Source organism: Asterias rubens, chromosome 8 (genome assembly GCF_902459465.1).
Source record: "Asterias rubens chromosome 8, eAstRub1.3, whole genome shotgun sequence".
Lineage (NCBI taxonomy): Eukaryota > Metazoa > Echinodermata > Asteroidea > Forcipulatida > Asteriidae > Asterias > Asterias rubens.
This window is the reverse complement of record NC_047069.1, coordinates 10,925,440-10,946,458: the sequence shown is the minus strand read 5'-3', so window position 1 is coordinate 10,946,458 and position 21,019 is coordinate 10,925,440. Positions and strand designations below refer to the sequence as shown.

At 37.3% G+C, this 21,019-nt stretch overlaps 4 protein-coding genes across 4 annotated transcripts in view; 3 read left to right on the top strand and 1 right to left on the bottom strand.

Moving 5' to 3' along the window:
* Positions 1–1,637: 1,637 nt before the first annotated feature.
* On the top strand, positions 1,638–4,345 carry LOC117293389. The gene is made up of 2 exons (XM_033775691.1): positions 1,638–1,809; positions 2,810–4,345. Exon 2 carries the CDS (start codon positions 2,823–2,825, stop codon positions 3,765–3,767), a length of 945 nt encoding a protein of 314 aa, XP_033631582.1. The 5' UTR covers positions 1,638–1,809; positions 2,810–2,822; the 3' UTR covers positions 3,768–4,345.
* A 4,473-nt stretch (positions 4,346–8,818) lies between these two features.
* Positions 8,819–10,482, top strand: LOC117293388. The gene is made up of 2 exons (XM_033775690.1): positions 8,819–8,920; positions 9,230–10,482. Exon 2 carries the CDS (start codon positions 9,240–9,242, stop codon positions 10,362–10,364), a length of 1,125 nt encoding a protein of 374 aa, XP_033631581.1. The 5' UTR covers positions 8,819–8,920; positions 9,230–9,239; the 3' UTR covers positions 10,365–10,482.
* Positions 10,483–12,608: 2,126 nt separating this feature from the next.
* Positions 12,609–16,199, top strand: LOC117293370 (zinc finger CCHC domain-containing protein 10-like). Its single transcript, XM_033775667.1, has 4 exons — positions 12,609–12,753; positions 13,778–13,936; positions 14,060–14,104; positions 14,256–16,199. The coding sequence occupies exons 1-4, from the start codon at positions 12,716–12,718 to the stop codon at positions 14,470–14,472; spliced, it is 459 nt and encodes a 152-aa protein (XP_033631558.1). The 5' UTR covers positions 12,609–12,715; the 3' UTR covers positions 14,473–16,199.
* Positions 16,200–16,349: 150 nt separating this feature from the next.
* The window catches only part of LOC117293369, a 51,341-nt gene continuing 46,671 nt past the window's right edge, over positions 16,350–21,019 (bottom strand). Inside the window, exons 47-50 of the mRNA XM_033775665.1 lie at positions 20,612–20,874; positions 17,685–17,762; positions 16,926–17,073; positions 16,350–16,752 (exon numbers count right to left, since the gene is read on the bottom strand). Coding sequence (XP_033631556.1) covers positions 16,613–16,752; positions 16,926–17,073; positions 17,685–17,762; positions 20,612–20,874 — 629 coding nt within the window. The 3' untranslated portion in view covers positions 16,350–16,612. The remainder of the gene's footprint in view (positions 16,753–16,925; positions 17,074–17,684; positions 17,763–20,611; positions 20,875–21,019) is intronic.

Here is a 21,019-nt window from a genome sequence, read left to right as displayed (position 1 = left end):
GTATACATAATGTCATCTTTAAATGTCGCATTATTGTCCTAATGGTATGATCTGTATTGGCAACTGGGAAAGGGATCTTTGAACAGGTTAAAGTTTAAAATACACATTAACGAATCTCAATCATGGCATTCTAATAATAAATAAAACATTCCATTAAATATTAATGAATACATACGCTAGATTTGGGGGCTTAAGTGTTCATTCATATCATTATTTTATCAATCTATTTTGTCTTGTCAAATGTTTTTTATCAAGCAACATTTTGTATGATTTAAAAAAAAAAGTTTTTTAAGGCTAAAGTTCTAGTTTTGCAAAAGAGTACGATCTACACAATATTTCATAGTAGACAGAGTAAACTATGTGGAAATCGATGCTACGATTTTAACAGATTAAATTAAAAAGAAATATATATATTTAATATGGACTTTTCCCCCTTGTGCTGACACATAAACCCACATCTTTAGTTGGCTTTGAGAATACAAAAACGAATAACACATGTGACAAGTCCGACAATGAATTATCCATTGACTAATATGAAGTTCAAACAACAGGAAGCTATTGCACATTTCTCATCGAATTTAGGGTATTCCCCTGTAAGGGTCCTTGGCGTTAACTGTAAACAGGGTACGGAGTTCTGCAAAGGTCTCATTGTACTCATTGCAGAGTCATTGTACGGTTGTGTTAAAGGCACGGACACTATTTATTTATTACAAAATAATTGTTAGCATAAAACCTTACTTTATTATGAGCAATGGAGAGATGTTGATAGTATAAAACAATGTGAGAAAACGGCCCCTCTGAAGTAATTTAGAAAGAGGCAATTTCTCACTGTTTGCATCTGAATGCGCACTAATTTTGTGCAACACAGGTGTTTTTTCTTAAATAATTCTTATGCAACTTCGATGACCAACTGAGTCCGATGTTTTTACAGATTTGTTATTTTTATGCATAAAATGTTGCCGTGTGCCGTTAAACTCTGAATGAGAACACTCAACACAGGCTCACATGAAGTAGGCTAACATAGACCATTAGACGTATGTTGTTGAAACTTTGAGTTAAAGGAAGTGGACACTATTGGTAATTATTAGCACAAAACCTTTCTTGGTAACGAGCAATGGGGAGAGGTTGATAGTATAACACATTCTGAGAAACGGCTCTCTCTGAAGTAACAAGAAGTTTTCGAGAAAGAAGTAATTTTCCACGAATTTGATTTCGAGACCTCAGGTTTAGAATTAGAGGTCTCGAAATCAAGCATCTGAAAGCACACAACTTCGTGTGACAAGGGTGTTTTTTCTTTCATTATTATCTCGCAACGTTGACGACCGATCGAGCTCAAATGTTCACAGGTTTGATATTTTATGCATATGTTGAGATAAACCAAGTGAGAAGACTGGTCTTTGACAATTACCAAAAGTGTCCATGTTCGTCAAAACAATTACCAAAAAAGAACATTACAATAGGCCTAACCATATGTGGTGCCGGCTAGTGTTTTTGGTGGCGTACCGATCATCATGAGAGAAATGATGCACATCATAATGTGAAACATTATGTTAATGTTTAACCCACTTCACCAGCCCACTCATCTGCAGATGATGAAGCATTATTAGCACTGCATAAATTATCCTTATAATGGTTTGCATAGGATGTGACAAAGACTCGCTCTATGTGTATTTCATGTAAGGGGATCTCCCTCCAAAGCCACAATCAACAATACTTGGTTTTTAAATGACTTATTTCCCGTCAGCAAAAACTGTTACGATTGTCAGGCCTCAATTGTCCATCATTCTGTAACATCCCGACGGTACAGTGGTAAGTAACACTTCTATGTTTATCAAGATATCCCAATACATTATTTAAACAAATTAAAATGTCAATAAAATTAGATTAACCATTTGACAACAAGGTGTTGATTTTTTAGAGGTACAATTTAAAAACTAGAAAATTTGGGAAATTGTAGCAAGAAGCTTAGGGTTTTCTTACCCGTGGAAACAGAGCAGACGGCTATGACACAGGATAAATTAAGTCGGCTGGATATCAAGTGCATTATCCCAATACATCATTTCAACAAATTAAAATGTCAGTATAACTAGATTAATCATTTGAAAACAGATTTATAATGTGGGATTTTTTTACAATAGATGATAACTTACTCACAGAGGTACAATTTTAACATTCGAAAATTTGGTAAAATGTAGCAAGAAGGATTTTCTTTACCATGGAAACGGAGCAGCCATTACGGCTATGACACATACAAGATAACTTAAAGCCATCGGACACTTTCGGTATAAGTGATATAAAAAATAACAATTCTGTGAAATTTAGGCTCAATCGTTCATCGGAGACGGGAGCAAATAACGGGGAAAACACACCCTTGTTTCCGCACGTTTCGCCGTGTCATGACATGTGTTTAAAATAAATACGTAATGCTCGACAACGAGAATTTGTAATTGTTTTAATGTTTTCTCGAAAAGTAAAGCATTTCATGGAATAATATTCCAAAAGAAGTCTTTCACCATTACCTTCTGTAAACCCTGTAAGTTATTTGTAAATATGTGAACCTTTTTTGTTTTGTGCCGAAAGTGTATAATGGCTTTAAAGGAACACGTTGCCTTGGATCGACCGAGTTGGTCTTTGAAAAGCGTTTGAACCGTTTGTTATAAAATGCATACGATTAGAAAGATATTGCATGCTATAGAATAGGATAGATTTTTCGTTGTATAATGCTAAAATCATTCATCAATGAAACATTGATTCGTATACATTCATTCATTATTATAATACTCAAACATGTGTGTATTTCTTACTGCAGATAGGTGGAAATCATGAATGCTTCAATTCAAAGTATGGTGATACCAGATAAGCTGTTTTGCCTCTGGACTCCTGAGTCCAAGAAGGCAGCAGGATACTTCCGTAGTCTCCTCACAAAGACACTGGGAGCTCTTCTTATAAAGGTGAAGAACCAACAACCACACCAACAGGTTACCAACTCACTGAGAAGTATATCAGCCACCTACCGGTCCAAGCTGGGGTTAGCTGATGCAGCATCAAGACCCGACTGGGATGATCCTGCTAATCGTTGTGCCTATGTGTTCCTTTACTTCATGAAACACAGTCATCTTGTGTTTTTAAGTTTACAACCACTGCAGAGAGAAAGTTATTTCACGCAATGGAGCACAAATGGAAAGGATCTACGGATTTGCAGCCTTGGAGGAGGCCCGGGTTCGGAGCTGGTTGGGATGGCCGCATTTCTACGAGAAAATGATCTGTGTTCCGTCTCCAGACTGAAGTGCACCGTCCTTGAATTATTTCCAAGTTGGAAAGAAACTTGGGACAGCATCCATGAACATGTACCAGAGCTTCCAGCCGTTGAGTACATAGAGTGTGACTTGGTTCATCACTCAGAGTTGCAAGCACCTGTCGTAGACGCGGTCAAGAATGCTGACATCGTCACTATGGTCAAGACGTTTTCAACCATCTCAGCCTTCATCAGGGAAGACGGTAGAGCACAGAGGATGCAGACCATCTTCCGTGAAATGAAGAAAGGTGCTCTGCTACTCTTCATCGACAATGAGAACGCAAGCAAGAGTTGGGAGTTCCTCAACAGTTTTATTCTGACTGCTGGAATGACAACTTTATATAACTGGTCAGGTAAGACAGTCATGCCATCGAAGAAATACTCAGCAACGATAAAGAAATTCAGCAGTAAAGTGGATTTCAAACCGATGCGATTCTGTAAAATCCGAGCGGTGCTTTTACAAAAAGTGTAAGAAAGAATTTTAGTAAACCTATTGCTAAAAGTACGCAAGTTCCATATGTACCATCATGGAGGTAGAGTTAGATGGTACCATTACCAGGGAACGATACAGTAGACCCATACATTTGAACCTCAACACGATTTGTAAAACCAAACAAACCTCGAGTCTTTTCCATGCTATCTAAGCCAATTAATTAAGTGTTGTGTCCACCGACGTAGGCCTACCCATTTCTTAGTCCCCAATAGAGAAACTACTTCTCAATTAATAGATGTTAAATTTTCATCGGGGATAAAAAATATAATTTTGGGTTTACCTTACACCGATAAGTACTAGCACAGTATTTCAGTCAGCACATTCCCGAGTCATGTGAAGAACAAAATCACAGGCTTGCCACCCGAGTATCACATGCGTGTGATTTTTTTTTTTCACAGGAAAGTACCGAGTATACAGTGCTAGACACATCGGTGTAAGTGTAAAAGCAAAATTAATCTACTTTTCAATATTATTGTGCAGTAGTGGACGCTAGGTGGCAGCAGACTTCCCAGGTAAATAGACCTTATCGCAAATACCAATGCGCAAGCGCAGACTGTTGAATGAGGTGCATTGTGGGATATATATGGATCAAATTTGGATACCAGCAAGACCACAATGCACCTAATTCCAAGCTTTACGCGCGCGCCCCGGTATTTGCGAAAAGATCTATTGCCATTGTTTACATAGTTCTGAGCGTGCGCCTATGCCCGAGAACAATGGATTTTACCTGGTAAGTCTGCTGCCACCCAAGCGTCCCAAAAGTCTCTCATTAGTGAGATGTGCAATTTTAAACATTGATTGTTAGGCCAAATCTCAATCACACGTTTTTAATTCATCAATTGGGCCTCTATTATGTTTCCTTTATTTTCAACAATGCTTAATTTACACACAGTTCAGCAATTTTTTGTTTTTGCCGCGAGGTGTGTGAAGCTTTGAGTGTCGGACCGATGTTAATCTCACTTTCATATTAATTTGTTTGTTTTATACCATTTAGGCATTATGGGGAATATTTTAAATAATAAAGGAATTCGTTGCTTTTTCCTGGAACTTGACTCTTACTTTAAGGTCTTTATTCGAATAATAAAAGCATGTTGACGACTCTTTTGACGATGTGTACTTGAGTAATGAAATTTCCAAGATGAAATGGTTTAAGAGCAGTTTGGAAAAAGTCACGACAAAAACGACAATCGAAATTAACAAATAATAATGTACATTTTTGACTTTTTGTTTATGAAGCATTAGGATATGAAACTTTGCATTGTAGTATTAAGTGAGGTTTGCGGTATTAAGATGTGTAAATCTCTTTTGAGTTGGTTCTGATGAAAAGAACCGGTGGTTGACAACTCTGTCAACATTATGGTTAGGGTTGTGGGTGGGGTTGGTGTCGGTCGGGTCAGTAGGGTGGGGTGTGGTTGGGTTTGGGGTTAGGGTTATTACTCAGCCACCAGTTCTTCTTTAGCACCAGTACATCTCAACAAAGATTAACACATTGAGCTTTGCGGTAGCAAGGTGCTATCGCAAACCTCACCCATGTGAACTAACTATCAATAAATGTAGGTTAAATCAATATTATTGAGTTGTGTATTAATTTTGTGTTAATTGTTACATTCGAACCTTGTCGTGTGACAAGGTTGTTTTTTGTTTCATTATTATCTCGCAACTTCGACGACCAATTGAACTCAAATTTTCACAGGTTTGTTATTTTATGCATATTATGTTGAGATACACCAAGTGAGAAGACTGGTCTGTGACAATTACCAGTGGTGTCCAGTGTCTTTAAGCAATATTTTCTGCTAAACGCGGATCTATAAAAGTGGGCCCAGTGCTTTCACAACCGTTACCTTCAGACAACATAACCCATGCGACTAACGCAGGAGTAGGAAGTAGATTGAAGCGGTCGGTTGTCTGTTTGTTTTGAAACACAGTTGCAAAACGAGACAGAAACAAATTGACGGGCGATCTACAGAGCAGTGTAAGGTTCAAAGATAATGATGGCGAGCACAGGCAATAATAAACGCACCTATCGTATATTCATGAATAATTGATAAGCTTGTCGGGTCATAATAAACAACATCCTGCCGTGCTCTGAAAAATATTAACCGTGCATGAAACATTGTGAACTTTATTTTCAACAATGGAGTACTGTGATCCTTTGTACGTGTATACGGTTCAATCAATCGAAGCGGTAAAATATTTCGACCATGTCGTCGGCAACTATTTCGACTTCATTTTTTCGCTCGGTGTTGACACAGAAGCAATGACGGAGAGGCTTCGGCTTTGTTTTGACTCTATTTCAATTATTTACAAACAAAGCTTGCATGATACGCGTGTCAGTAGACCCGACTGGAGCGACAGTGGTTACCGATGCGCCTACGTATACCGTTTTTTTCACCATTCACTGCCATCTTGCCTATATCGAAGCTTGCAGCTGTCACTGCTGTACTCCGGGTATCTTCTCCGGGTAAGCTGGGGGTGGAACCCCGTACTTTCTATCTGCTGTATCGGGGGTGGACCCGAGACAGTTCACCACTGTTTCAAGCGTCCCGTGTGGAATGCACGATAATCGATTTGTTCCAAGAATGGGAAAATAGCTGGAGAACAATGACTACTGCAAATCCGAATGACTTTCAACTTCACAAAATGACATATATGCCAGGTAATATATTATGGACAGACAGTTCGCTGAGTCCACGTGGTCTTTTTGCTGTTCGATCAGCTCATATCATCACTATGGTCAAGTTTTTTTCAACCGTCGCAGCTTTCTTAAGAAGAAGAAACTCTCATGGAAATCTACTTCGTGAAATCTTCCAAGAGTTGAGACCTGGTGCTTTGGTGCTTTACATCGACAATCTATATAACAATCAACATTTAGAATTCCTGGACATTGCGTATTCAAGAGGTGTCAGAGAAGTGTTGTTTGAATGGCACGGAGAAATGGTTTTGCCTGAATTTGAGCATGCGAAGTCCATAAGTAGCATCGCGAAGTCCACTGGATTTAAACCACTCCAACGCTGTACAGTGTCAATTTTGCTGTTGAGAAAACCAGATTACTGGACAGTGGTCTGAAGGGGGAGTTATAGTCGGTCGCGCGATGGTCGCGCGATGAAAATCTTGCCAAGCGATCAAAAGGCATAGCTTTTAGGCATCAGTCTTAGGATTGCGCGTAAGATTTGCGCGACCGACTATAAACCGGCCTTTAAGGCTCAGATGTAGCTTCCAAACTATCATCAACGCAAACAAAGCAAAACTTTTCTCCAGAAGACGATCAGAGCATGCAGTGATCGAAACGTCGAGTTGAAACCAACGGCTCTTTTCAGAACCACCCCAGCAGCGCATTTAGAGATTATCATTACGTGTTACCACAAACCTTTCTATCAAAAAAGCAAAAATTACTTATACTGGGCAAAATAAAACCACTATGCCACGAAATAACCTTGTCAGGAAAGTCTTTAATAACCTATGCAACTTTTTATGTGACTTAGTTTAAAAACTCCAAATATTATTTTATGCAGATCTGTGCTGTGATATGTGAGGGTACATTTTTTTAAAAGAAAATAACGGGCTATGTATTGCATAAGCATGGATAAGTATAAAACGCTTTTGGTATTAAAAATTAACCAAAGTGCAAAAACAATCTCATGCACAAAATAAAACACAACAAATGCCATATGCATTTTCTTTTGTCAGCTTTTAATTTCATGGTTAAGAGTGATTATTTAAACTGTATCATTATTCGGGGTTGAAATAGCAGAGTAAATTTTTTAAATTAAATCCCCAGTTTTTCTCCCACCCAACGTCCGTACCAATCTGTAAAAAATTAAGTGCGGTGAGCAGTTAGTGTGAAAACAAAATATTAAAGAGCATGCATGGCGAAGGCCTCGCTTATTTTGAATTTCGAATCCACTAATGGTGATTAGGGTCTTCTTTAAATTGTGTTTTCTTAACAGTGACAGCACTTAAGGGGGTTAAAATCAATTGTTTCTCCGGGACTTAAACTTTTATAAACGTTCAATGCTGCGGGAAATGTATTAATATATAGGACATAGTGAAATGACTTATTTCGTATATTTTATGTACGAGTCTAATCATACGAATTAGTAACTACTGTTTTTGTCATGTCCCACATACCATATTACATGTAGGCTACTGAAATTTCCTCAATATGTTTTCCCGTTGACCGGCTAGTTAAGTTTACTAATACTTAGTCTTAGTAGAGAAGTTTAAGAAAACAGAGCGTCACCTCAATAGTATTTTGCAGGCCCCCATTTAGACATGTTTGAAAGCCCGGCGAGGTTATTACCACTTGAAGGATGACTTAGGCCCTGAAATAAATGCGCCTCCTGTCGAGAGGCGAGGGACATTTTTCAAGATTGACGCTCGGACGTACGTGGCGTGTTTTTTATCGGATGGTGCACCCCACCAAAAAGGAGAAAACAGACCGTCGAGCTCATTGATATTTTGTAGGCCCTGAAAATATTCCATATAAGACAGATTTGAGAGCCCCCAGAAAGTGTTTCAGTGTAAAAATGTTGCCCAATTGTGACTTGGGGGTTGTTGACTTCCAGCTTGAGGTATTTTGGATGACATAGGCCCTGAAATAAATGGTCCTATTTGCTGAGAGGTGTAGGGACATTTTTCAAGATTGATGCTCGGACGTTTTGAAAATTAGACCTCAAAGGGGTGTTTTTACTTGGAGGGAGAATAACTCGACGGGCCCAGGGACTCCCCATATAAAATTGAGCAGAGAATAAAAGTTCAAGAGTCAATCAATAATTTTCCCTTTCAAGTTAAAAGCTGTAAGACTTTTAAGTATTTTTCGTGCATTTTTGAATATGTAGCATTTTGCACTGTGTGCTATAATGGGAGATTATTTGGTGGGGTGCACCCTGGATCGAAGGAGGGGGAGTAGTATCGATGGGCCTTCTGGACTCCCAAGTCATCAATGGTGCACCCTTACCCCAGGATGCCACGCCTCCGGGACTGGCGGTATTTATTGCAGCGCCCTCACTTGGTCAAGTTTACCCATGGTCGTCTCTACGGACGTTTTGACTTTTCGGGACTGCGCGAACTTATGCCACAGTTTGTTTGAAGAACTAAGACTGAGATAAGAGGGAAAACTAAACACAATAAAGGTGAGATATAGTCTGATTATTGAATGAGAATGTGTAAGGTTTAGTCCGTTCTGGATTTTTCATATTATAAATGAACCGTCGCCTAGTTTTAACGGTGTCGTATTATTAATATTATACATATAGGATGGCCTCTCCATGGGACCATGATCATGGCCGTGCAATGTGAATCCTCATTATTATGTATGCACTGCGGTCCCACACACCATGATAAACTACCGGATACCACTTTTACTTTTTTTTATTAAGGAAAGGCAGGAGCTTTTAACATGAAGTTTTTGAAATTGTTTGCATCTGTTCTTAATTTTATAGGTGCAGGAAGATGACAACTTCAATCAAGAATGAGGAGGCAATAGATTTGAGTGTCTTGTCCCCAGAATCACAGAATGCTGGAGATTTCTTTCGAGACCTCGTGAGTGAAGTTCTGCCTGAGCTCCTGAGCCATGTTGAGGGTCAATCTAACCAAGACAAAGCACACAGAGTCAAGTTTGCGCTACAAATGATCTCCAAGGCGTACAGATGTAAATTAGGAGACACAGATCCATGGTCCAGATCAGAATGGGACGACTCTGCAAACCGCTGTGCCTATGTGTTTCTGTACTACATGCAGCATTGCCACATGATGTACATGGCACTGCAGCCTTTTCTACAACCAAGCCTCTCAGGTATCATTCAAAGATGGAGGCAGATGAATCATCTGAGGGTCTGTTGCATTGGAGGTGGGCCAGCACCTGAGCTTGTGGGTCTGATGAAGTTCTTTATAGACACCAATCTGATCCCCATAGCTATGCTCAAGTGTAGCATCTTAGATGCATTTCCAAGCTGGAAGGCGGCCTGGAAAGAAATTCACAACAAACTGCCAGAGCCATTCCCCGTTGAATACTTCCGATGTGATCTTGTGAGGGATTCAACAATTGACTCCTTTGTATTGGATGCCATCAGAAAAGCTGAAATCTTAACTTTAGTCAAGTCTTTCTCAGCTGTGTTTGCCTTCATGCGAGATGATCCAGAAAAAAGTGTTCTATTTCAGGCTATTCTACGTGAGCTCAAGCCAGGAGCAGTTGTTATTTACATTGACAATGAGAAGAATAAAGAAACATGGGGATGTTTCAGCAAATATGCTAAGAATGCTGGGCTTGATATGTTGTATGAATGGCATGGTAATCCAGCCCTTCCAACCGGGGAGGACTCTGTCATCATCCAAAACTACTCCACGGCCCTGGAACTTCGCCCAATGAAATCATGTGCAGTTTCTGTTGTACTTCTTCGCAAAACCCGACCAACCTTGTCTCTCCTAGAAACCACAGAGATAAATGGACCAGCAGTTGCTCATTATCCAGGGAAGTCGAGACATTGGTACCTTGATGCCAACTCACCATGCCGTCCATTTGAAGCTCATAAGATGGGTAAACTACAAGTGGAGTGGCCTCACCATAAAGCGAATTAAACCAATGCACACGAACACACATTACAATCTTGACATGTTGCTCATTGGAAATTTCCTAGTTACATGGGCCGTGTCACACGAGGCAATTTACTGGCAACCAGTTCCAGGCAATCTCCAAGAAGAGAAGCCATTCCCATTTGAATGTTAATATTTTTCTTCTATGGATCGTGAGACAATGTTTTAAAATTGAATCATGTGCTACCAAAGTGGTCCTGTAGCAAGCACTGCAGTTGGTTGCCTCCAAGTTGCCTGTAAAAGTTGCCTCGTGTGACAAGGCCCTGATGATAAATAAGAACATATGTTTCTTAGTAGAATTGTTACTTATTATAAAAGATTAAACCAGTACTGTAATTCTTCATGTACTTATTAGTTGGGAAAAATTATTGACCTAGTCCTTTTTTTGACGAAAGACTTGGGTAACAGTGAGATTGAAAGATTCACACTTTAATTGATAAAAATGAGAATTGTTTACAACCAAACATGTCATGTTTGTCTCATATTTCTCTAAGGCAAATTCTTCATATGTCATCACAGTGTGGTTTTTGTACCATTAAAATATTGCTTTCTGTGTTGTTCAGCGTTGTAAGGTAACATTATGATAATTGTTTTTAATACAAAACTCATGAAAGTATACTGGGAGTTCATGCAAACAGTTTATGTATTTGACATGATTTACATCAAGTCCACAATCCTTATATTTTAGAATACAATTATGTCCATCATATCAACAAATCACAATAGAAAATGTAAGCTAAAGACTTTTGTGGACCTTATGCACTGGTGTCATCATGCTGCCATCTTTACACGGTTCACATGATCAGCCAATGAGTTTTCTTCTTTTGACATTTGGTAAAGGGCAACCTTCTCAAATGACATCATGCAGAAGATTTATCAAAATATATTTCATTTTCTCGATGAGGATACACCTTGATAAACAACTGATTAGAAATATTCATGTCGTTTCAGATGATTTGATCGGCACATGACTGATTTTTATCAAAATCTGAAAGCTTTACTATAAACTTACAATCATCCACAGAAATTGTTGTATAATGTTAAAGGCACTGGACACCTTTGGTAATTTTTGTCAAAGACCAGTATTCTCACTTAGTGTATCTCAACATACATGTATATGCATTAAATAACAAACCTGTGAAATGTTTTACTCAAATGGTCATCGAAGTTGCAAGAAAATAATGAAAGAAAAAAATATCCTTTTTGCACAAATTGTTCAGATGCTTTCAGATGCCTAGTAAAAGGTTTCAGGCCTGAAGTCTTTTATTATTTGAGTGAGAAATTACCCCTTTCTTAAAAACTATGTCACTTCAGAGGGAGTCGTTTCTCACAATGTTTTATACAATCAGCAGCTCTCCATTGCTTATTACCAAGTAAGTTTTTATGGTAACAATTATTTTGAGTAATTACCAATAGTGTCCATGCCTTTAAAAGAAATTGCAGTTGAAGACCCCCAACAATTATGCCCTAATAAAAATAAACACAAGATGAACCTTGTCTCAAAATGTACTGTAACATGATTGTTTTTGATTTAATAAATAATGTTGATTCAGTTAACTGGTGTGTTTCAAGTCTGTTCTGTTTTAACAATTACTTGGAAAATAACAAGACCGTTTGATTGACAATGGTGATTGCAGGAAGGGTCAGTCTCAATTTTGCTGTTGATTATGTAACCGGTGAAAATGGACCACTTGAATAAACTGAATAAAACTAATATAAATGCTGTGGGGGGGGGGGGGGAACTCGCTTTTGGAAAGCTCAATTAACCTAAATTTAACAACGCTGAGACAGGGGGGAGATGCAAAAAGTGAAACTGACTCAAGTTGTAGGTATCCTTAAGAAAAGCCCAGTTAACCTAAATTAAACAGTGCGGAGACAGGGGGATCGATGCGAAAAGTGAAACACTGACTCAAGTTGTAGATTTCCTTAAACAAAAACCAAAGAAACTATATTGATTATAAATAAATCACAAAAATGCAAAACCAGTGGTTGAAAAATAATAAAAAATAGAAATATAATAATGAAACCCATTAGATCGAAATGGGTAGACTTATGACCTAAACCTTAGATAAATATTTTTGAAACTTTAACTTCAACAAATAAAACCAAGTGAAACCTAAACCAAGAAATAACACAAATCTCAAAACAGTGCAAAAGACAGTAAAGGTGTAGCAGGTGTGCGGGAATGCGAGTATGCCAGCCGCTGATTGGTTGTCAAAGTTAGCAGGTATTTATACGCCAGCGACGTCAAGAAAGGGCACCAATCTAAAGATAGGGGACCAGGCAAACACTGGCATCCTTTAGACTAAAGAGGTCGCTCTTCAAATTATTCCAAGATGGCGACTTACATGGCAGTAGCAAAAGCTAAAAACAAGTAAGTTGGATCATGCCGTTGTACATTTATTTAATGGCCTGTGTAACAAATATTAAACGTTTTATGAAACTTATTGCTCCACTAACGCCCTCCCGTCACAATCATGATATTGATATGGTACGACTAATATAAAAACTGGCATTTAAGCAGTGCAGTGGTGGTGTATTATTTATTATAATTATATTTATACTCTATATAATTATAGTGTAATGTATAATGAATAGGGTAGATGGCCTTAGCTTTCGATCCAATCCGGACCTTCTTCAGAGGCATTATACTTTATAATTATATATATTTTTATATATATTAAATTATAATATTAATACTGTCTGTTATTTTTATATTATTGTTCATCTGTTCACAGTCATACATACTGTTCATGTTGTGTTAAACAACTTCTTCAAAACTTGACAAAAGTTCAACAATCCAATCATAATATTTTTAGGCTATCAATCATCACGGGTTGTCTTTTTTTGTGTCTTCCTACCAGCAATCCAATACTATAGGGCCTGCCTAGCTGACTATAAGTTAAATCATTATATTAATATTATGCCTTTTGTATGGGGCACCGGCACTGCACTCAGTTTTTTCGTGGAGCGCTCTCTACTACTACTACTTACTGGGTCTACCATTGGTACATTCGGGATTTGCCTTGGGTCATACTCATACAGGACACTTAAGTAGAGGCACAGTGTCCTTTTGTAGTACTAGATCAAAAGCGTGCTAATTTCTGCATGGTCTGATATTGTGCTCCTAGCGTACTTAAAAATCATCTCATATCTGCATTGTTATTGATTAATTCATAATTTGAATACATTTAATACACTAAACAAAATACATTAATCAGTCATCGTATAGATTAGTTGCGATAACGCAACCCTCCTGCCGACGGCGTTGAGGGTTACGTTATCGCAACTACGTTTAGATCATCACGTAATCGTAACCATAATGAATCTTAATTTTTTTGTCTCAGCTAGTAAAATAAGTTACATTTGATTGATGTTTCTTTTTCTCTTTTTTTCAGTCAAGACAAAGAGAATGTCCGCTGCCAAAAATGCCTGGAGATAGGTCACTGGACATACGAATGTTCAGGCAAAAGAAAATATGTGCAGCGTACTTCACGAATGTCGCACCTTAACAAGAAGATCAAGCAGGCAAAACAAGAGGCAGAGACACAGTTGGTGTAAGTCACATTCTCCGTTGTCCCATGAATCTTTCTTTCCCCCAGTCAGCATATTTAGTTCCTCGCATCAAAATGCAGTTTTAAAAATACTGAATTGCAAATTTTGTTCTTTTCGTTTGACAGCCCAATGACTGATGCTAAAGCCACAACACACACAAAGGACAAAAGGTAAAAACTAAATACAATCTCTGCTGAACTGTGGCAAGTTTCTTTCTTGAAATAAAAAATAAATAAAAAAAAGTCATGTTTCTAACTAAAGGCACCCTAACAAAATAATTGTTCACTCTTATTATTTTCCCACAATTTTATTTGCCGACAGATCTAAAAAGCGACACAGTTCAACAAGCTCTTCTTCATCAGATAGCGAGGATTCTGAGAGTGATACGTCAGACTCCTCAAGTAGTGACTCGGATAGCTCAGACTCGTCTACATCTGATGATAGTAGTGACGAATCGGATACCTCATCAAGTAGCAGTAGCAGCAGCTCAAGCAATGACAGCAGAAAAAGGGTTCCTCGCAAGAAGAGAAAACGCTGAACAATTCAAAGGCATTAGAAGAAAATGAAAAAGGCAAAATTAACATTTTTTAACTTGACTGGTGAGAGCCAACACTCCAAAAAGTGAGATTTACACATGGTTGTGCCCACAAGTTTACTATTATTTATTTTTTCTCCCTGCTATTTATATTGACCTTGTGGCATGCCATCTTGAATGGAAACTTAATAAGCCTGAAAATGTGCAGTTTGTCTTTAAACAGAGCGACTGCAAACAAGTGCAAGATTGGACCTATTTCCAGTCAACCAAATGGTTAAATCAAGGGTCATTACTTGAATTGACACCTTCCAATGTTTTTCATGTTATAGTAGTACGGTATCTAAAACAAAACCAAATTTATGTTTCATATTGTTTTGTCCAGACACTTAAACAAGACAACAGTTTCTAAAAAGTTCAACCAAAGCGTCTACATGTACATGTAGTTGTATCATGATGATTACTGGTTTTACAGATAATGGTCTCTCAATGTTATTAGAGAGGTTTCGCTGTACTCAATACACAGAAAATGGTGGAAACTATTTCACTTGTTTGTTTTAAATTTAAGTAACTATTTGGTTCAAGTCAGTTGTTGAACCTAATGTTAGGATTTTTAATTATCTGCAGTTTTTAAAGTAATTAAAAAAAATTGCTTTTATGATTTATGTTACTTATTTGTATTAGTTTTTTTTTTGTAGAGGTACCTTGTCTTCTATTCTTGAAAATGTTATGTTGCATTGTACTGTGATCCTTTATAACCATTAATATTCAATGGACCTTCCATGAACATAATGATATACATCAATACAGCTACAATGGGGAATTTGGGAGTTGAAAACTGGAACAAAGGGGAGCATTAGGTGGGTTCCGAATGAACGCTTTCTCCAGATAAGTCAAATGTTATAAGTTACTTAATAATTATCTGTAAGGTTGAGTGAATAAATTTTAAATTAAATTTCACTTGTCATGCGTTTTTCTTTATGGAATTTCACACCAAGTTTATCCTTGTTTTGAAGCAAATATCATTTAATAATTATTTTCAAAAGGCTTTATTTAAACAATACGATATTACATAAACTTGTAAGTTCACACACAGAGTAAGGGAATCTGGACGGAATATCATCAGTAAGATTACCAAGAATGCAACCGACTCTAAACTTTGGTAACCAGAAAAACGAGAATTTTTCTAACGTTGCCAATATTGGAATTCTCCGTTTTGTTTTCCATATATACACATAGAAGGAAGTTTTCCGCAATAAAACACTACAGACATTTTGTATTATTATAAAAATACCTGAATAAACACTCAAAACATTTCCATGTATCGTAAAATTTTGGACGGAATTATACGTCAGTGCGGTAATGACAAAAACTATTCAATATAAATAAATAAAGAAGTTGAAGAGAAAAAAAACTATTTGTAGATTCATTTAAAAAAGAAGTTTACAAATTAAAACCGTTAATGTTTGTACTCTCTGTGTAGCAGAAGTCTCGGCGCTTCTTCATTTTTAACAATATTATGTGCATTCACCACATATTGAGGAAAAACACGGAATTGAAAAAACAAGGTTTGTCATATCCTTGGTGCAATTATTACATTTAACAAATTGTTTCCCTAATAAATATGATTCAAACTGGCCTCTCATCTTTAGGCACACTTGATGGTATTGACCCATTTCACCTGACGTCATCATCAGAATAATCTTGGATGCGCCATTTTGGTGGTCAATGTCAACGTGTGTTATTCAGGTGACGCGGCATTTACATGTAAGCCTATTGACCACCAACATGGTGAGCGTGGCATCGTGGCAAGGGGTCAATAGCTGTTAAGACATCTGCTACGCATGGGGCGAATTCTCAAATAAAAACTTGAAAAGCCTGGGTGTTCGGCTTAAACGAAAATAGTACCTTTTCATGTGGTGTATTATAAAGCAATTTGACTCGATTAACTAATCATTCAATATCAATAATAATCCCCAAAACTTATATTTTTTCCCAATTGTTGTTAACTTGGTTCCCTTGGAACTTGATCAGCATATTCAAAGCTAGATAAGCTTTGCGACTCCCTCGTTCATAGAGGTTTAATTTCATCTGAAGCTACAAGCTTTGCAACTCCATCGTTTATAGAGGTTTAATTTCATCATTTCTACAACCTCGGATGCTTCTTGCTCTGGAGTTCAATCGCCCTCTTGTAATCTTTGACTGCATCCGCCCGTCTGCCAATTTTACCTCGTACTTCTGCCCTGCGTTTGTGAACTAGAGGGTCATCAGGCTGCAATTTGAGAGCTGTTGTGCAAAAAAAAAAAAAAAATCAGTCAGTCCAAATAAAACTCGTTTGTGTTTAATATTGAATGATACTATTATTGATAGTAATATTTAATATTGAATGGTACTAAATTTATAGTAATACATCAACCAACACTCATGTGAGTTTGGTTTTTCAACATAAAATATCCTACCTTCCGAGTAGTCTTTTTCTGCTAGTTCATATCTGCGCAGGGAGGCATAAAGGTTGCCTCTGTTGAAGTAAACATGGGCAGACAGAGGGCTCATCTTAACAGCTAGCTGGAAGTCTTCAAGCGCACCACGAGCATCACGCATCAGTACCTAACATTAAGAGATCAAAGAAACAATGTGTTAAATCAAATGTTCCACCTTCACATCACTTAGGGTGTGTCATGGTCTACCGGATCGGAGCACCAGACTAAAGTTCTAGAGTATCTGATCAGCAGAGCGTGGTTCGAGTCACGGTCGTGACACTTGTGTCCTAAAGCAAGACACTTAACCACTGCTTCATCCTTCGGATAGACCATAAAGCCGTAGGTCCTGTGTGTTGTGTAATGCATGTTAAAAAAGAACACAGTGCACTTATCGTAAAGACAAGGTGCTCCTGGTTTGATTGGCTGCTTATTGCGCCAAAGCACCTTCTAATACACCGCTAGGGGTGTGATAAAGCACTATAAAAGAACCCTGTATTACTTTTACATAAATTAAGCCCTTGATTCATGGGTTTTCAAAGCAAAGAGTTTAAGACAAACAGGATTATGGCCTCAGGAGCCTTTTTTCTCATTTCAAGAATTCAAGAGAGAGAAGTATTTTTTAATGGAATGCCATGGAACAAAGTTATTTCTATTGCAAAAGTGCAAGCCAGAACAAGTTTAACCAAGCACTACAGTAATAATTACAAATAGTATCTTGAGAATTCCTGATTTTGATACCTTTGTTATTCCTCTGTTGAGAACAGCTGACTCATCCTTTGGATTATGCTCCAACGTCTTGGTATAGAAATCCACTGCCTATAAATTACAACGTGTAATATATTGAGTCAGTTTAGTTGTTATCACAGTAATTTTTGAATATTTAATTTAAAAATATTAAACTACTTTGGTCCTTGCTAACCTATAAACTAACATATATATTCATCATATATTATTTGTTAACTCATAAATTTCCAACACTAACATGACACATAATAGGTTTTATAAATTTGCAAAATAGGTTTTATAAAATTTACATTACAAATAACCACAAAATTGATACACAACATGTGTCATAACAAAATAAGACAAAAACTTAGCTGCACAGAAAACAAAGGGGAAGAGTGCAAAAGCAACAAAAGGAAGAAGCTTTGTATAAACAATTATTTCAGGCTCTGTTTCATAAAGAGCCAAGACTTATCTTAACATTTGTGTCAATCTAAAATGCTAAGAAAAGTGTGATGTCACACAATAAATCAATATATTAATATTGACAACTCATCTTGCGATGAATCTTGGTGTTTTGTTGAAACAAGCCCGTTGATTAATTGAACAATTGTAATCCTAGTTATCAATAGTCTCATTTTCAAATACAGACAAAGTTGTGATAATAAAAGTGAGACTCATGTTCAATGAGGGCTGGAGCCATCAAAAACATACTTAGTAAAAACCTAACATACAATTTGGGCCATTTCATGTCAACAGTATCAACCTTAACAATTATAACAGTAATCAAACAAATTTATATAGTGCATAACAAATAGTGATTAAACATAATTATGCGCTATGTCCCTATACCCTGTAGAGAAAAAAGACAACAAAGTACAAATACAAGATGTACCAGTTGGCAGAAACATACAGACTGGGTCATTTCAGAATTAACAATTTGTATATAGTGCATACATAGTGATTAAACATGTCCCAATGCGCTGTAGAGAAAAAATACAACAAAATACAAGTAGGCCCTACAAGGTGTACCAGTTGACAGAAACATACAGATTGGGGCCCTTCATGTCAACAGTATCGATCTTGATAATAGTATTAATTAATTATTTCTATATAGCATGAAACACACAGTGATTAAAAATGTCCGTAATTGCTGTAGAGAAAAAGACAACAAAATACAAATACAAGACTAGACATAAGAATTTGTTTGATAACAAATTCGAGGTGTTCGGATTTCTGGCCTGAATTAACGAGCCATCACTTTTTAAGTTTAGTTGACTGGGGAGATAGTGAGCTATGCTGTGTGTTATTGTGAAAACAAAGTGAATAGCTATTAAATAACCTTTTTTCTAAGCGTTTTTTAGAACTTCCAGTTTAGCCGGTTTGACAGGATTTAAAGGTCAAATGGGGTCACACTTTGTGCAAAACATATAGAATTGCCAGAGAGCTCAAAATTGATGTAATGATTATTAATGTACCACGTTTCATTAATAAGATACACAATTTTGTATGTACAAACTTATACTTCCGGGTTCGACCGGAAATGAAGGTCAAATGAGGTCACACATTGTAAACATTTGTAGAATCGTCGAAGGGCCTTAAAATTAAGTTATTATATTAATACACAAAATAATATTATTCAGATACGATTTTTTATAAAACAAACTACTACTTCCGGTTTCGACCGGAAGTAAAGGTCAAATGGGGTCACACCCTGTGTAAGATTTGTTTAATACTTCATGACCTTTCATATGGTGTAAAGATCACGTATGTAGCATATCTGATTCTGGAGATATGAGTATTTTAATAAAAAACTTCAATTTAATATAATGACGTCATCGATGACGTCATCATTCCAAATTTTGTTCTTTGTCATATACACGCTTTGGTCTAAGTACGTGGTAAGTTTCAAGTCCGTACATGCTGTATTTTTTGAGATAGCAAAATAATTTTTTTTTCGACCTCGTGTACCATTTTCGTTGTGACGTAGCTATGACGTCACACATTATATTTTTAGAATGCTCTTGAGTTTAAAAAAATTTTATGCATTGGACATTTTTTCATATTTTTATTCACTTAGGCTCTAGAGCCCAAAATAACATGATTTGTTACTTTAACTTCCGGTTTCGACCGGAAGTAAAGGTCAAATGGGGTCACGTTGTGCACCGCATTTGTAGATCTTTATAAGAGGTTTTATGTAAAAAAAGAATCTTGAACGTAGCTCTTTTGGTTTTGAAGATATGATTTTTCTAATTATTTAAGGTTTATTTCACGTTTATTTAACGTAATGACGTCATCAATGACGTCACCATTCCAAAAAAGTTGCGGTGCCGTCTACTCACCGAGGTTGATGTTCATGAGAAGTTTCAAGTTCATACAAGTTTCAGTTTTTCTCAAAATTGGCGGAGAACGTTCAGGCAGAAGAAGAAGACGGAGAAAAAAAAAAAAAAAAAAAAAAAAAAAAACTTAACAATAACAATAGGTTTTCGGCTAAAAGCCGAACACCTAATAAAAACCAAGTACAGAGAAAATAGAGATAGAGATAGAAGCCTGGCAGAGTAGCTGCTACATGCTCCAACATTTATAACAGTAACAATATGCATTGACCTTATCAAGCCGCCATCTTAGGGGTCATACTATGATGAAACAATGGGAAACGCCTAGTTGTGTACTCGCGACGCACAGGATCAGCCAATGATCTACCTTCTTTTGACCTCTAGTCAAGGGAGCCCAACTCAATTGATGTCATGTGCATACTGCAGGCCTGGAATTTCACCATTAAGAGAGGGCAAGGCCATTTTCATTTTGAAAAGGGCATAAAGTCAATGGGAAACTTTGGAGGGGCACCAAGGCCAAGACCAGGGCACAGCGGACATGGCCTACATGACTTTTTTGAAATTCCAGGCCGGATAAAGTCTATTACTTAGAGAAACAATACATACCTGTCTAAACTGTCGATTATGGAAGTACAAATTAGCAGCATTAAAGTACGCCAAGGCATACGTTGAATCTTGTTTAATTGCCGACTGGTAATCTCTCATTGCATTATGATGGTCCTGCATAAACTGATTGACAACACCACGGTTTGTGTATAACTCGGCAGTCGGTTTCAGCTTCAAGGCAGCGTTGAGATCCAAAAATGCAGCAAAGGTATCACTCATCTGGAGACAGACAACAGCACGACCCTCTAAGGCTGGCCTGTAATCTGCGTAATCAATAAAGATAAAGGCAGTGGACACTATTGGTAATCACTCAAAATAATTGTTAGCATAAAACGATCACTGGCGTGTTGATAGTATAAACATTGTGAGAAACGGCTCCCGCTGAAAAAAACATAGTTTTTGAGAAAG

What these genes read in the sequence shown, in the direction of transcription:
- LOC117293389 (XM_033775691.1), top strand. Translation starts at nt 2,823, where the DNA reads ATGAATGCTTCAATTCAAAGTATGGTGATACCAGATAAGCTGTTTTGC.
- LOC117293388 (XM_033775690.1), top strand. Translation starts at nt 9,240, where the DNA reads ATGACAACTTCAATCAAGAATGAGGAGGCAATAGATTTGAGTGTCTTG.
- LOC117293370 (XM_033775667.1), top strand. Translation starts at nt 12,716, where the DNA reads ATGGCGACTTACATGGCAGTAGCAAAAGCTAAAAACAA. An exon ending in GAGGCAGAGACACAGTTGGT is followed by an intron (nt 13,937 to 14,059) that starts GTAAGTCACATT and finishes TTCGTTTGACAG; the next exon opens with CCCAATGACTGATGCTAAAG. An exon ending in ACACACACAAAGGACAAAAG is followed by an intron (nt 14,105 to 14,255) that starts GTAAAAACTAAA and finishes ATTTGCCGACAG; the next exon opens with ATCTAAAAAGCGACACAGTT.